General features: G+C 47.5%; 1 protein-coding gene across 5 annotated transcripts in view; it reads left to right on the forward strand.

Moving 5' to 3' along the window:
- The window catches only part of SLC7A6 (solute carrier family 7 member 6), a 38078-nt gene that overhangs the window by 16509 nt on the left and 4790 nt on the right, over positions 1-16779 (forward strand). For all 5 annotated transcript variants that reach the window (XR_009499046.1, XM_059904805.1, XM_059904807.1 and 2 more), the window contains 7 exons: positions 5975-6100; positions 8185-8329; positions 8969-9092; positions 9303-9406; positions 12595-12691; positions 16328-16477; positions 16596-16779. Coding sequence is in view for 4 of the 5 variants with exons in the window: in XM_059904805.1 (XP_059760788.1) it covers positions 5975-6100; positions 8185-8329; positions 8969-9092; positions 9303-9406; positions 12595-12691; positions 16328-16477; positions 16596-16779 (930 nt within the window). In the remaining variant the exon portion in view is untranslated. The remainder of the gene's footprint in view (positions 1-5974; positions 6101-8184; positions 8330-8968; positions 9093-9302; positions 9407-12594; positions 12692-16327; positions 16478-16595) is intronic.

The following is a 16779-nucleotide window of genomic DNA, read 5'->3' on the forward strand; positions in this document are numbered from 1 at the left end:
TCTGCTGTTATGTATTCTGGGATCTTGGACTCTTCTGTGGTGGGTGGGGCCTCAGGCTGCCCGCTGAGCTCAGTATGCTTAGGGGCTCTTATTCACTTATGGGACTGTAGGGGGAAATGGCACTTATTGAGGTCCATAGGTCCTTTCTCTGACCAGGTGACCAGCAGTATTCTCAGTAGCCCAGGTGCCCAGCATTGTAGGAGTACTTGATTTGTCTGCAGAAGTGTGTGTTTCTGGCTTAGGTCTTGGTGCATTTATCACTGTGGGATCCTGTCTGTTATGTAACCTCAAATACATCATTGGAGAGTATTTGCCGTGGAAGTCAGTTCAGCACTGACACAGTGGCATCAGCAGAGGTCTGCTCACAGCTGAGACTCCGTTGTCCCTGAGGGTTTGTTTGGAAAGGCTGACAGGGAAGGGAGGAGGAGGGGAAGGAAGAAGGAAAGGGAGACTGTCAAGGGTGAGACTGCAGTGAGGAAACACTGTGTGATGCCTGAATGGCTTCCTATTGCCTCTTGCTGTCTTGGACTCATGCCTGGGCAGGGTTCTGAGTAGCAAGGATACTCTCCCCTATTTTGGTCAGTTGTTGCTATGGATAGACAGCTTTTATGTTCTGACAGTGACAGGCCTGAGGAGGACTGGTCTTGACCACAGTTGCTCAAAAACCCTGGATTCTAACCCTATATATAGTTTGAATGTTTTGATAATAAGACTAAATATGTATACTTGTGTAATTAAAAACAAGGAGGCTTTTAAAAAAGACATGTACATTATGTATTCATACACATGCCAAGAGGTAGCTTCTGATTCCAGGATCTCCATCTGGAAGGGTTTACCTCTCCTAGACTGTTGTAGAACATTTCTCTCCTAAGAGACTTGTAGATGTTTTTTTCCCCTTCTTTTTCTTTTCCCACTTTGCCATTGTTGTTAAGGATTGCACTCCTCTGTCCTTGAATGCCTGTTTGTGGGAGGAATTGGAAGGTTCCCTTTCCTCCCAGTGCTTGTAGGAGAAGGGAGCTGCGACAGCATAACTGGAACTGCCGCTTCAGATGCCAGGCCATCTCCTCATCAGAAGGAGAGTATGAGAGGTGCAGATTTTGTCTGTGGGCACATGTATTATTCAGGATTAGTCTGGGTTTCAAACAACTGAAAACCAAAAGGAGCATGGCTCAAGCATGTTGAAATTTATTTCTCTCACATGTTAAAAATAGGCAGCATGGGGCTAGTAGGATGACTTCATAATTCTTCAGGTTCCTTTCTTCTGTTTTACTGCTCTGCCATCCTCAGCATGTGACTTCTGGCTGGTGGTCCAGGATGGCTACTCAAGCTCTAGTCATGTCTGCGTTGTAGCTGACAGGAAGGACAAAGAAAGGCACCTCTCACCCTTCAAAGATACTCCTATAAGGTCTTACTTATGTGACACTTTGCTTATATCCCTGGGTTAAGAACTTAAGTTACTTGGCCATACCTGCCTGCAAAAGAGGCTGGTAAATGTCATCATTATTTTGGGCAGCCGGACTCCAGCTAAAATTTCTATTACTAAGGAAAGATGGAAGAACAGATATTAGAAGATATGTAGCCATCTTTGCCACAGAGAGACTTTGGGGATTTGTTTCTGCTTAGGGATTGGATCTGGATCTGCTATTTGAGTATTTCTCAGCAACAAGCCCCTAGAGAGCCTGGAAGACCCTCACATGGGTCCCACACTCATTGGTGCAGGCTTGCAGCAAGGAAATGAGATCGGAGGAAGAGGGAAGGCGTGGATGTTTTAACTGTGGTAGTTGAGTCTGAGCGCCTGGCCTCCAGGCTCAGCCTGGCTCTCTTGTATTTGAGCTCTGGTATAGTCCTTGCTGCTAGATGGGAGCTCTGGGAGGCGGGCGGGGGGTGGGGTGGGGGGATGGGGGATCAGATGGTGAAATTTTGTTTCTTAATTAGAATCAGGAAAACATTCGAGGGAGTTGGCGTCTGCTTGGTAGACTGTTCTCGGAGCTCTCTGTTCTCTGGCAGGGCTGAGAGTCCAGTGAAGCAAGCAGGGCTCCTGGGGCCAGCATTTAAGGATGCACTCACTCTCAGGTTTGCCAGGTTGTCCCCTGACAGTGAGTGCCTACTTAAATTTTGTGCTCTGGGCTCCTTACTCACCTTACTCTACTCCTGGTCCTGCTCCCTGGCTACATAGTGTTGTTGTTTTATAAATTTATTTTATTTATTTATTTATTTTTGGCTGCGTTGGGTCTTTGTTGCTACGCGTGGGCTTTTCTCTAGTTGCGGCCAGCATGGGCTACTCTTCGTTGTGGTGCGCGGGCTTCTCATTGCGGTGGTTTCTCTTGCTGCAGAGCACAGGCTCTAGGCATATGGGCTTCAGTAGTTGTGGCTTGTGGGCTCTAGAGCGCAGGCTCAGTAGTTGTGGTCCACGGGCTTAGTTGCTCAGCGGCATGTGGGATCTTCCCAGACCAGGGCTCGAACCCATGTCCCCTGCACTGGCAGGCGGATTCCTAACCACTGCACCACCAGGGAAGTCCTACATAGTGGTTTGTTGTTTTTTTTTTAATTTACTTTTGGCTGTGTTGGGTCTTCGTTGCTACGCGCGGGCTTTTCTCTAGTTGCGGCGAGTGGGGGCTACTCTTCGTTGTGGTGCGCGGGCTTCTCATTGCGGTGGCTTGTCTGTTGCGGAGCATGGGCTCTAGGCACGTGGGCTTTGGTAGTTGTGGCTCATGGGCTCTAGAGTGCAGGCTCAGTAGTTGTGGCGCACGGGCTTAGTTGCTCGCGGCATGTGGGATCTTCCGGGACCAGGGCTTGAACCCGTGACCCCTGCGTTGGCAGGCAGATTCTTAACCACTGCACCACCAGGGAAGTCCTACATAATGTTTTAAATTAAGTACTTTTATTGAGAAAGAAGTGTATGTGCATGGTAAGTAAGTCAAAGTATCTAAAATGGTGTACCGTGGAAAAGTCTCCTCCCTCTCAGAGCTTTAGTCTTCCTCCCTGAGGCAGCTGCTGTGACCAGGCTTTTGTGTATCCTTCCATCTGGTCTTTGAGAAGAGGCTCTGCAGGGGCTTCCATTGAGGTGCTGCCTTCACTCATTGAATTCCCACTGTGTGCAGAGAGGCCCAAGCCATGGGGGCAGTTTGTAGCAGGATGGAGGGAAGGAAAAGGAGCAGAACCCAGAGGAGGGAGTGCCTGTCAGTGGGCTGAGGAGTGTGTCAGCTTCTCTCCCCATCTTGCAGCCACATTTCAGTGCTACAAACCAGAAGCACAGCAAGCACAGCCAGGACATTGTGAGACAGCCTCCTTCTCCGTGTGTATGTCCATCTTTCTGTTTCTATCGCTCTTCTTGTCTCCATCTCTTTGTCTCTGCCTCCTTGTCTTTGTCTCTTGTCTGTTTTGCCCCTGCCTCTGTCTTCTGTATATTTCTGTGTCTTTCCTCATCAACCTTTTTTTTTTTTAACATCTTTATTGGAGTATAATTGCTGTACAATGGTGTGTTAGTTTCTGCTGTATAACAAAGTGAATCAGCTATACATATACATATATCCCCATATCTCCTCCCTCTCGCGTCTCCCTCTCACCCTCCCTATCCCACCCCTCTAGGTGGTCACAGAGCACCGAGCTGATCTCCCTGTGCTATGCTGCTTCCCACTAGCTATCTATTTTACATTTGGTAATGTATATATGTCAATGCCACTCTCTCACTTCGTCCCAGCTTACCCCCCTACCCCCTCCCCGTGTCCTCAAGTCCATTCTCTACGTCTTAGTCTTTATTCCTGTCCTGCCCCTACGTTCTTCAGAACCTTTTTTTTTTTTAGGTTCCATATATATGTGTTAGCATACAGTATTTGTTTTTCTCCTTCATCAATCTTTTTCTCACAAGCTGCACAGCTTCTTACAAGCTGCTCTCACTTCTGCTCGTTTTTGTAGTCCTGCTTCCTTCCTCTGCTTTCTTGTGGCTTTTCTTCCTCTGTTACAGGGGCTCGTATGTGATTTTGACTTGCTGTGGCTCCTGACTTCGCTGCTGTTAGATAGGTTCAGTCTCTTGGTATCCTGACTCCATATTCTTGGGAGAGATAATCAAATAGGCTCAGCTTGGGTCCGTTGTTGGACTCTATCAGCCGTGATAGGGAAGGGGGAGCAATTCCCAAGAAGGGGCCTGGCAGGTACTTCAAAATATGCTTACTGTATTGCACAGAGGCCTGTGGATTACTGGTGGCTATTTATTAGGTAATCCTCATGTTAGCTGATCTAGGCTTAGCTTCACACAGTGAACTCTGATTAACAGGGCAGGTCCCCGGGAAGACCTGCCAGCAGTGTGCATTCCTTTGGTCTTCTCCCTTCCCCCTTGGCCATTATTTACTCCCCACCGCCTCGTTTCTCCCCCACCCCCCTGCCCCCACGCACCCTATATGACTGACTAGTAAGCACCTGTGTCATTTGCCAAAGTACTGAATGAAAGCTCTTAAAGTGCCACGGAGGCTGTTCAGCCGCTCATGTTTATATCCACAGGCTGGCCCTAGGCTCTCCTCTCCATTTGAGTGGAGGAATGTCCAACTTTCTGAAAATTGCCTTGCTCCAGGGGATTGGCAGTTAAGCGAAAGTCATCACCATCTTGATTCCAATCAGGGTTGATCAGTTCCCATCTTTGCTTGGCAGTAAGCTTAAGAAAACAGTATGCTTTTGTTTCCCCCTAAGAATTTGTGATCTCCTTGGGGAAGTACCACCCAGATGCCTGAGGGAGAGAGAGGAACCTTCTTGAGACATAGGTCCATATGACCACAGCACAAGGTACTAAGCTGTGTGTGAAGTGAGAACGTTGTACGGTTCAGGGAGAGAGAGCTCAGGGAGGAGCTGGCTGATATATTTTAGCAAGGTTTTACAGAGGAAGCGGGGACTGAGCTAGACCTTGAAAGTGGGAGTTGCTATTGCCTATGGCAGGAGGAGGAGGGGAGGACATTTCTCTTATGTGTATATCCGGCATCAGTAAGGAGAGAGTCTGGCTGAAGGAGAGAGTGCAACATGGGTAGAAGTAGGTAGACGTGGCCTGGAGGATGAGCCCCCAAATTTTATAATAACATTTGAGGTTCTCGTAAAAGTTCTATTTTTGGAGGCTAGGGGCAGTACTTAGAGGTGTCACTGTGGAGCCCCGTGGATACTGTTCTCGAGTCCTCTCCATGGATCAGAGCGGTCCCTATTTAGCAGGGGTAGGGTGCTGGGACCTCTAACACAGGACCCAGGTATCACTGAGGTACGTGAGGAGCTGGAATGTAAAGCCAGCAGTGCTGACGCGAGCCCACTTCTCCATGGGCCTATCCGAGAACTGGGAGGTTTGGATAGGAATGGGGTGGGGGAGATCAGGGAGGTCTATGTAAGCTTGGGAATGGTAGTTAGCCTCTGTTAACCTCAGTTTCCTCATCTGTAAAATGGGAATAAGAATGTCTATTTCGTGGTTGTGAGAATTAATTGAGAGGATATATGTGAAATTGTCAGGCACATGACAGGCTTTTTAAAAAATAATTACATGCTAAACATTGTCTCCCTAACTGCTAGGTGACCTGCCACCTGCATTTAAATTGACCTTATTTGTTGTTGGGCCTCTCTTGTCCCCATTCGCTAATGTGGCCATGGAGAGGTCTTGTGCCCCAGGTGGTTTGAAACTTTGGGAATCTGAGTGGGGAAGAATGGGTGAAGTTCACCATTCCTGGGCCTGGGGGGAATTTCCAAAAATGGTTCGGGCTGTCAGAATGCATGAATATGTGGTAGTGCATGCCTTTGTATCATTACTTGTCAACAGTGATGGGATGTTTTCCTCTCAGCTGGGGCAGATGGGGGATGTCCCCCATTTGCCTGTTCTCCTGGTTCTGACCGGTCCATCGGCCACTTTGCCTTAGGCAGACAGGATAGAAATGATGCGCTTTGTAAAGAGAGGTTGGGCGTCGGTGCCCTCAGCTCAAGCCTGCCACTGACTTTATGGTTTTCTTCCTAGGTCTGCTGACGTTTGTGAACTGTGCCTACGTCAAGTGGGGCACACGTGTGCAGGACACATTCACTTATGCCAAGGTCCTGGCACTCATTGCCATCATTGTCATGGGCCTTGTTAAACTGTGCCAGGGTAAGAAGGGCCCCAGGTCGGAAGGAGGGTGGGTGACTCCGGGAGTTCCCCTGGATTCCCTGAGGAGGATGTGGGGACTCCGTTAGCTTTACTGTTCAGCTCTTTCTGTATACGTGCTAGACTGTGTCAGTGACAACAGGAAATCTGTTCTCGGGCTTCTTAGGCGAGGCTGGTTTGGCCTAGTGGACATGAATTAGCCCCTCCCTCAGGGCTGCTTTCCCTTTGTGATGGTGGGGAGCACTGCAAGAAGCCAGCCGAAGGCCTAGGAGCTTTTGAAACTTGGGTTGTAATTGGGTCGTAAAAGTAATCAATGGAGATAGAGTGAGACCTGCTCTGGCTCCTGCTTTTGGTCTGTGACGGCCAGTCAGTGGCGAGGAGGGCTTGGCCCTCTTTGAGAGGGGTGGGAAGTGTGTGGGTGGCAGGGAGATGGGGTCTGGAAATGAGTGGTTATTTTGCAGCCTTTACTTTTCATCTGGACTTGCTCTTATTTAGCATTTCCTCCTAAAGTCAGCTCTCAGCAAAATATTAAAATATTGTGAAGTTGGCACTGACTTTCCTGCCTGTTGGCTTTAGAGAGCTTTTCATTCCCAGATCAGAGCAGGCTGACAGGGAGGGTAACAGGCCTCCCAATATTCCCTGACCCCTTAGAGAAGTCCTGAGGTGCCCTTGGCCAAGGATGTCTCAATCATTAGACAACACAGTTCTCTGGGTCATCTGTCTCTAAACTTGACTGTGTTTACAATCCCCTGAGGAGCTGAGACTCCAATCTCAGACCTATTGGATCAAACTCTGGTTGGCTTGGAGTTCAAAAAGATGTGTTTTGGGGAATTCCCTGGTGGCCTAGTGGTTAGGATTCTGGCTTTCACTGCCGAGGGCCCAGGTTCAATCCCTGGTCAGGGAACTAAGATCCCACAAGCCGTGTGGCGCGGCCAAAAACCAAAACAAAACAAAAAAAGAAAAAGGTGTGTTTTTAAGAAGTGCCCTGGGTGAATCTTAGGCAGCTGGTCCAGTACCTTTGTGCCTGTGTGCCAAGTTAGTACAGCCAGCCATCTGGATGTTCCTAGAGTCTCTGAAACATCTTGGGGTCAAATTGGGTAGTTGAGTAATTCTCCCTGCAGGATCTGTGCCCTAGGGAACAACTACTGTGTATGATGAGTGGCACCCCTGGGGTTCGGGAGTCTCTACTTTCCCTCCTCTTTGTTGCACACCCAGCCCTTTTTGCCACATTGGGGGATGGGTCTAGGCTTTCTGCAGTGGGTGACAGCAGGCTTCCTTAGAAGTCTGGGTCTTATTAAAAACCTCCAATGTGTCTAGAAGGTCTGTCTCCTGGACAGCTGGGTGCTGTTCCCTTGGCTTGCAAGTCTGCAGTCTCTGGAGGCCTCCAAGGCGGCTGACAGATGTCTCGGCTGCCTCTCCACAGGTGGAGGTGGCCCAGGCCCACCCCAGGCCCAGTGAGAAATAAGACCCCAGTTGCTTCGAAGCCTGTGATTTCCTGCCGCACACAACCGTAGCCACTGCGAGTAGAGCAACAGAGTTCTCTCCATGAGACTGAGAAACCCATGTGACCAAGTTGTGGAACTGTCTGGGCCATGAGAGGCAGTTCCACAGGAAGATCTAATTGTTAATGAAAAATGACTCCTGTATGTGAAACAGGGTTCTTTCTAAAAATAGGAAGAAGAACTGTGGCCGACCGTGTGGTCTCCTGCAGGAAATGGAAATTCACTAGGGCTTTGGAAAAGGTGTTATCACGTCAAAAGGCAGCCGGGAATGTCTTTGTTTTTCTGACATTGTCTAGTTCTACTAAAGGAAAATGAACTATTCAGAGGGAGTGGGTGGGGTGTGGGGAGCTGGTGGTGGTGGTTCTTTTGGTATTAAACTGTTTTTGTTTTTTGTTTTCTTCTCCCTGCCCTCTTGCTTTTCCCTTCTTTTCTTGACCCTCCTCCTCTCTCCTTTTCTTGCCTCTTCCCTTCCTCTTTCTTGCTGCCCCTCCTCCTCCTTCCTCTTCTCCTTACACCTGCCATCTCTCCTGTCCTTCTCCTTCCTCTTTCTCTTCTCTGCACCCTTCCCCGCCTTTGCCCCTACAGGACACTCTGAGCACTTTCAGGATGCCTTTAAGGGTTCCTCCTGGGACTTGGGAGACCTCTCTCTCGCCCTCTACTCTGCCCTCTTCTCTTACTCAGGTTGGGACACCCTTAATTTTGTAACAGAAGAAATCAAAAACCCAGAAAGGTAAAGGTGGGACCTCACTCTCCCCAACTTGGCTGGAACTCCTGCTGATAGTGGGCACGCTTGCCCTCTTCCCTCCCCTCCCCCCTCTGTCTCTCATCCCTTCTTCTTCCTGTTCCCCCTTCTCCAGCTGTGAGGGATTAGGGGCGAGGACGGGAGTGAGTGAAGGTGGGAAACCCCTGGCTCCTCGGCCTCATATTCACACTGGAGGATCCCCAGGGTCCTTCCTGGAGGAGAGGTCCTTCGGTGGGCAGCAGCTAACCCAGCTGGGGCTGAGATTTTAAGACCTTGCACTCTGGTGCTGACACTGAAGCCTGGGGAGCCAGAAGCTTATTCTGGGCAGCCAGGTTCCCAGCCTGGCCTCCAGTCCCTAGAGGACAGTGCTCCTCCTTCAGTGGGACCCAGTGGTCCCACTGGGGCGAGGATCAAATATTGATCATGAGCCATCTTCACAGGGAAGGGTCTCTCTCTCTCTCTCTCTCTCAGTAGAAAGAGCCTGGGGCGTGGGGTGCATACCTCCCTTAGGCTACGTGGGGAAGAGGAGTCAGCCTCAAAGATCCAGAGGCTAGGGAATTCCTGGGTACCTTTGACCCCCCAAGGAGAGGTTGGTTCCAGGTAGTCCTATTTCTGTTGTCCTGACAGAAATTTGCCCCTGGCCATTGGGATTTCTATGCCGATTGTGACACTCATCTACATCCTGACCAACGTGGCCTATTACACAGTGCTGAGCATTTCAGATGTCCTTGGCAGTGATGCCGTGGCTGTGGTGAGTCTGTTGGGATCCCCATTTGCTCGTCATCTCATAGTACTGAATGGCTGGATCTTTGTTTCTGCTGCCACTCCAGCTCTGCAGGGCCAGGTGGTGGGTCTGGGCCAGAGAGCGGGCTGCTCAGCAGTGATGGCATTTGTCCTGAGAGACGCAGGAGGCTGGAAACCCTGTCCTGTGCTGAGTGCCTCTTCTGTGCTCTGTCCCCAGACATTTGCTGACCAGACATTTGGCATGTTTAGCTGGACCATTCCCATTGCTGTTGCCCTGTCCTGCTTTGGGGGCCTCAACGCATCTATCTTTGCTTCATCAAGGTACTGTGTTTCTGCTTCACCGATAACAGACCAGTATTTAATTCTCTGAGGCTCTAGGTGAATCCGTCGGAGCCCTTCTTTCCCTTATCCCTCTCTCGGACATGCAGGGTGTGTATGTGTGTGTATGCATGTGTGGCCATGATCGTACAGTGGTTAGTACTCTGTGTTGTGTATGCGTGTGTGCATGCGCGTCCTTGCCTTTGTACAACATCTGTGTGCTGGTCGCTTACGTTTCCATGTGAGATGAGGACAGATTGGTAAGAGGTAGAGGGGAAGAAGGCAGTAGCTTGGAGGAGGGATCCTGTTGGGGACCAGACTCTAGGCTCCTGCAGATTATGCTGCAGGCCCAGGATTCATTCTTGTAATAAATGATTATTGAGCACTTGCTGTATACTGGGTACTGGTACAGGATGACACTGGCCCTCACATCACAGAAAACACTGCGGCCGACAGGTAGGCTCCAGCTCGTTTCTCTGTACAGAGACTTACCTGTAAGAGCACTGTCCTTCCAGTTGTTTCATAGAGAGGACCAGTTCTGCCTTTTCAGGCTGATTCTGCTACCTGGTCTCAGGGTTCCGGCACGTCCCCTCTTCTTCAGCACTTCACTTCATCATTTGGCCCTTCTCTTTGGTGGATGTTCATTTGGAGGCAGCTGTGCACAAGCTTCTCTCATCTTCACTTGGAGAAATCACGAAACAGTTTCTCATCTCCCCTCTTCCTTATTGGACATACTTCTAAAGGAAATCGTTTGCATTTTGACTGTCATTCATCTTTCTACCCATAGGTAGGCTTCTACTACCTTAAAAATGTTCTTGTCAAGGGTGCCAGTGACTTCCTTCTTAGCCTGCTTTTAGTTCTTACCCTACTGGACCCCTGAAGCAAGTGATATTTACCACCCTTCTTCCTCTGAAACTATTCCCATGGCTTCTGTGACCCTCTGATATCTAAGAGGAAGTCTTCTTTCTTGATTTCTCTTCCACTCACTGTATAAATGTTGCTGTCTCCAGGGCCAGGAGTATAATAGGCATTCAATAAATATTTGCCACATGAACAGATAGGAGAATGAATTAATGAAAGAGATAGTTTTGTCCTATTCATTCTTCTTACTAATTTTGACACCCCAGTCCATGTACTTGGGGCCTCTGTAGGGCAACCAGAGTAATAAAGAGATCAAGGCCTTGTAAAAGAATATGGTGTCAGGGGTTCCCTGGTGGCCTAGTGGTTAGGATTCTGGGCTTTCACTGCTGTGGCCCAGGTTAAATCCCTGATTGGGGAACTGAGATCCCGCAAGCTGTGTGGTGCAGCCAAAAACAAAAAACAAAAAAGAATATGGTGTCATCTTCCCTCACCTCAGCCTGGTGTGGCCAAGGTTGCACCCCATGTGGCTGTTCATAAGTTGCCCCACTCAAAGATGATGTTTCCCATAGCCTCACCCTTATTGAGGCCCAGGACATCCCAACTGACTCTGCCAATTGTCCCAAAATATTTAGGTAGTAGGTATATTCTAACCTCACTCCGCTATCTTGTGGCATTGACAGGATGAGGGTGAGGGTGAGGGTAGGGGACTCAGAGTAAGAATCTGGACCTGCACATGAAGTGAACTGCAGTAATGTCAAGATAATGCACAACCGTTTCTGCCTGTGTTACCTTCTTCACTTTCTCTTTATTACCCATGCAGCTGTCTTTGGCTTTGTACTAGACACCTTTGCCTCACCTTCACATCCTCTCCAGCATTCCCTCTGCATATTTCTCCTCTACTTTAGTACAGATATTAGCCTTGTGAGCCAACTTCAACATCGTGCCCTATGACATCCTTCCAGATGATACCATCAACTCCTGTGGCTCCACCGGGATGGCCCATAAGTATCTCAAACTTCACATGTGCCCCATGTGTGCTTTGTCTCCAGCTGTGAGGTTGTGGTCCGTCAGTCCTCCTTACTTGGCCTCTTGGCCTCTTTTTGTTTTTGTGGGGGTTGGTGCACCACACAGCTCGTGGGATCTTAGTTCCCCAACCAGGGATCAAACCTGGGCCCTCAGCAGTGAAAGCGCAGAGTCCTGACCACTGGACTGCCAGGGAATTCCCAGCCTCTTGGCCTCTTGATTTTTTCCCTTGGAGTCCACCCTCATCTCCCAGCTCAAATGTGTGGGCACACACAGAAGACCAGCAGATTTGTCCTCTGCCAGGGTGTCCACCCTCATTCAGACCTCTTCTATTATGGGACCTTGTCACAGATGTCTGGCTGTCCTCCCCATACCTTAGCCTCTCCCTGCTTTAGTTGGCCTCAGTGATGTTACCAGAGTCTCTGTGTCAAATCCGGTCAGGCTGTTACTTCAGAGCCACAGCTGGTTCTTGGTGTTTGTTCAGACCCCACAGCATGGCCTCATAAGCAGGTTTTTCCCAGCACTCTCCTCACGCACCTTATCCTGGGACTATAGGCATTCTAGCGCCTACCTTCAAAGAGGCTATACTCTTTTATGCCTCTAAGCCTCTTTTGCCTTTGCCCATGCTGTGTCTCCACCCAACACTCACCTTCTGGAAAACCCCAACTCTTCTTCCCAGTCCAGATGTGATCATCTCTTGTGAAACTTTTTGTTCCCCAGCCCACCCCCAAGCCTGGTGCTGAGTGCTCCATGATGCTGCTGACTACCTGGATGGCGTTTCCTTTCTCTGCTGCTCTGTTTCCCAGTCAGTAGGGCTCATTAGGTGCAGAGAGAAAGCTTGGGTTGTCTCTTTGAGCCCCAGGCTCTCCCTGACTTTTCATATACCAGGAGCTCAGGGAAGGTATATGGAGGGCAGACCATCAGAAGTCTGGCTGCCCTTCTTTAAAAAGCCATTATGTTATGTAGGAAATGTGTGGGGTGGCAGAGTGGGGTACCCCGGTGGAGTGGATTGGGGTGCCAATGGGTGATGGCAGGGTGAGGTATCCATTGGGTGATGGTGGGTTGCATAGCTGAGGGGCTGGGGGTGTCAGTGGGTAACAGTGGGGTAGGGCATTCATGGGTAATGGTGGAGACACCTGTGGGTAAAATGGGGGTAGGTTGGGTTGGTCATGCATAGAGAACATGGGAGGTTCCTGAGAGACTGCCCCCTGCTTTCTTCTGGAGCTGAGCCTGGTTTGTCTGAGTGAGGAGTGTGGCTGCACGGCTGAGTACAAAGATGCTCCTGACACATTTTTTTGTCCTTTCAGGTTGTTTTTCGTGGGCTCCCGTGAGGGCCACCTCCCGGACCTTCTCTCCATGATCCACGTTGAGCGTTTTACACCCATCCCTGCTTTATTGTTCAATGTAAGCTGTGCTGGGGAGTGTGGGGATTGGACGTATCTGTGTGGTGCTCCTGCCAACTTTATGAGAAGACTGTTTGCGGGGAGGTGTACTAGCTTCTTGGGATACTTCCTGAGCCTCTCAGTGTTTCTTCCTTTTTCTTACAATTTTTTAAAAATATAAAAGTAAAACATAGTTATATTAGGGAAGGCAAATACTACAAAAGAATATAAAAGTGAATTAGTAAGATTTATCTATCTTTTCTGTCAGTGGCTTCCTTTTTTCCTCCTCCTTCTAGCTCCTCTTTTTTTTTTTTTTTTTTTTTTTTTGTTAAATCATATTTAGAAAAGCCAGGCCAGTTGTACACTAGCTACCCTAGGGGCCTCTGTTCATATCATAGGCATCATAGATTTATATATAGTAGATGGCATTGAAGTGTTTTATTTCAACAAAATCAGTAAATTATTAAGTATTCTGACAGACGGAAGGAGTCCTGAAGAAGGACTGTCATTTTCTAATTTGCACTAAGGTATTATTAGGCGTAAAGGCTAACAGGGACCCTGAGGAAGGCCTTACTCCAAGATTTGAAAAATAGTTCATTTTCTTGTCATTTAGTTCTTTCCTTTATGGTTTCATTACTTAAAGTTTTGGATTCATCTGGAATTTATATTTTGGTGAATGGAGTGAGGTAGGCATTCACTTAATTTTTTTCTCAAATGGCTAGCCAACTGTACAAATATCATTTATTGAATAATCCACTTTTCCACATTTTTCAAATTTTTATCATATAAAAGTAGCTAATTTTTAGAGTGCTTCTTATGTGCCAAGTACCATGATTTGCCCCTTAAATGTACAGTCATCTCAACTCATCCTTCCTCATCCTTGCATCAGCACCAAGCTTCCTTATTTAGCTTTATACGGAATATTTGAGAACTAAGGAGGGGCTGAGGGTACTTCTTCAGTTCCCCTCTCCCCACTGGAATTTTCATTGCAATTCTTACCTGTTTATTTGTCTTGATGAACTTTTGTATCATTTTATCAAAATAACAAAATATCCTCTCAATATATTGATTGGGATAGCACTGAATTTATAAATTTAGGGCAATCTGACATCATGTCTTGTAAATTAATCACCTTCCACCCCACTTTTCTCCTCTTAATATAGGGTCTCCTTTCTCTCTCTAGAATGGGCTCTTCTTGTTTTAAATCCTTTGTTGATAATTTGGGTGAAAAGACAGGTAGGGGGAACTCCATATTCTTGAAGTTAAAGCAAATCTATTATTTATTTATTTATTTTTAAATTTTATGTTATTTATTTTTTTATACAACAGATTCTTATTAGTCATCAATTTTATCCACATCAGTGTATACATGTCAATCCCAATCTCCCAATTCATCCCCACCACCACCCCCCACCCCCTGCCACTTTCCCCCCTTGGTGTCCATACGTTTGTTCTCTACATCTGTGTCTCTGTTTCTGCCCTGCAAACCAGTTCATCTGTACCATTTTTCTAGGTTCCACATATATGCGTTAATATAGGATATTTGTTTTTCTCTTTCTGACTTACTTCATTCTGTATGGCAGTCTCTAGATCCATCCACATCTCTACAAATGACCCAATCTCATTCCTTTTTATGGCTGAGTAATATTCCATTGTATATATGTACCATATCTTCTTTATCCATTCGTCTGTCGATGGACATTTAGGTTGCTTCCATAAATAGTGCTGCAGTGAACACTGGGGTGCATGTGTCTTTTTGAATTATGGTTTTCTCTGGGTATATGCCCAGTAGTGGGATTGCTGGGTCATATGGTAATTCTATTTTTAGTTTTTTAAGGAACCTCCATACTCTTCTCCATAGTGGCTGTATCAATTGACATTCCCACCAACAGTGTGAGAGGGTTCCCTTTTCTCCACACCCTCTTCAACCTTTGTTGTTTGTAGATTTTCTGATGATGCCCATTCTAACTGGTGTGAGGTGATACCTCATTGTAGTTTTTTTTTTTTTTTTTTTTTAATTTTTTAGGGAAGGCTCTTATTTATTTATTTTATTTTTTTTTTATATTTATTTTTGGCTGTGTTGGGTCTTCGTTTCTGTGCGAGGGCTTCCTCTAGTTGCGGCAAGTGGGGGCCACTCTTCATCGCGGTGCACGGGCCTCTTCACTATCGCGGCCTCTCTTGTTGTGGAGCACAAGCTCCAGACGCGTAGGCTCAGTAGTTGTGGCTCACGGGCCTAGTTGCTCCGCGGCATGTGGGATCTTCCCAGACCAGGGCTCGAACCCGTGTCCCCTGCATTAGCAGGCAGATTCTCAACCACTGCGCCACCAGGGAAGCCCCCTCATTGTAGTTTTGATTTGCACTTCTCTAATAATTAGTGATGTTGAGCAGCTTTTCACGTGCTTCTTGGCCATCTGTATGTCTTCTTTGGAGAAATGTCTATTTAGGTCTTCTGCCCATTTTTTGATTGGGTTGTTTGTTTTTGTGATATTGAGCTGCATGAGCTGTTTGTATATTTTGGAGATTAATCCCTCATCAGTTGCTTCATTTGCAGATATTTCCTCCCATTCTGAGGGTTGTCTTTTTGTCTTGTTTGTAGTTTCCTTTGCTTTGCAAAAGCTTTTAAGTTTCATTAGGTCCCATTTGTTTATTTTTGTTTTTATTTCCATTACTCTAGGAAGTGGATCAAAAAAGATCTTGCTGTGATTTATGTCAAAGAGTGTTTTTCCTGTGTTTTCCTCTAAGAGTTTTATAGTGTCTGGTCTTACATTTAGGTCTCTAATCCATTTTGAGTTTATTTTTGTGTATGGTGTTAGGGAGTGTTCTAATTTCATTCTTTTACATGTAGCTGTCCAGTTTTCCCAGTACCACTTATTGAAGAGACTGTCTTTTCTCCATTGTATATCCTTGCCTCCTTTGTCATAGATAGTTGACCATATGTGCGTGGGTTTAGCTCTGGGCTTTCTATCCTGTTCCATTGATCTATATTTCTGTTTTTGTGCCAGTACCATATTGTCTTGATTACTGTAGCTTTGTAGTATAGTCTGAAGTCAGGGAGTCTGATTCCTCCAGCTCCGTTTTTTTCCCTCAAGACTGCTTTGGCTGTTAAAGCAAATCTAACCTTGTCCCAGGACTCTAGTCCCTGACTCCTGTCTTCTAGAACTCTTTTGTTCCAGAGGACAAATCCTGTCATACTTCTTCCCAGGGGGATGGTTCCATTTTGCTAATCTGCATTTCTAAGGCTCCAGGACAGTGAGATAGTTCTGGAGACATTTCCTCCACTTGTATGCCAGGTAGTTGGGACCCACGTATAACAGTCTCCAGAGGGCACAGTGTGATTCATGTTGAGGTTGGTGCATTGCAGTGAGGAGGGCCTCACTGTCTGCCATCAGAAGGGGAACCGAGTCTGGCTTGTTACTGAAGTGCTTGCAAAAAGAAGGGAGGCATTGAGTGCAGGAAGGGCCCCCAAAAGAAGAAGGAGAGAAGGCCATTGCGAAGAATGGACCTATCTGATGCCAAGGGATCACTGAAAAGACCTGGAGGTAATCTGGTGAAGCTAAGTCAGCAGTCAGCAGATGTGGTGCTGACTGCTGGATGGTGGAGTCTCCTGGGTGGCTTGGTGGTGACAGTGCCCACTTCTCCCCAACCTCTGCCCCTCCAGTGCACCATGACACTCATCTACCTCACTGTGGAGGATGTCTTCCTGCTCATCAACTACTTCAGCTTCAGCTACTGGTTCTTTGTGGGCCTGTCTGTCGCTGGACAGCTCTACCTTCGCTGGAAGGAGCCCGAGCGGCCCCGGCCTCTCAAGGTCAGTGGCTCTAGGCTAGGAGGGGTGGGCCATCTCCCCAAGGTGACTTCTTCCCCATACCCCATTCTCCTGTTCCCCCATCCTATTTTATCTAATATCTCACCTCCCTTCATTTCAGCTGAGCCTGTTTTTTCCCATCGTGTTCTGCATATGCTCCTTGTTTCTGGTGGTTGTGCCCCTCTTCAGTGACACCATCAATTCCCTCATTGGCATCGGGATTGCCCTCTCTGGGGTCCCCATCTACTTCCTGGGTGTTTATCTGCCAGAGTCCCGGAGACCACTCTTTATTCGGAATGTCCTTG

The sequence above is a fragment of the Balaenoptera ricei genome, chromosome 19 (genome assembly GCF_028023285.1).
Source record: "Balaenoptera ricei isolate mBalRic1 chromosome 19, mBalRic1.hap2, whole genome shotgun sequence".
Lineage (NCBI taxonomy): Eukaryota > Metazoa > Chordata > Mammalia > Artiodactyla > Balaenopteridae > Balaenoptera > Balaenoptera ricei.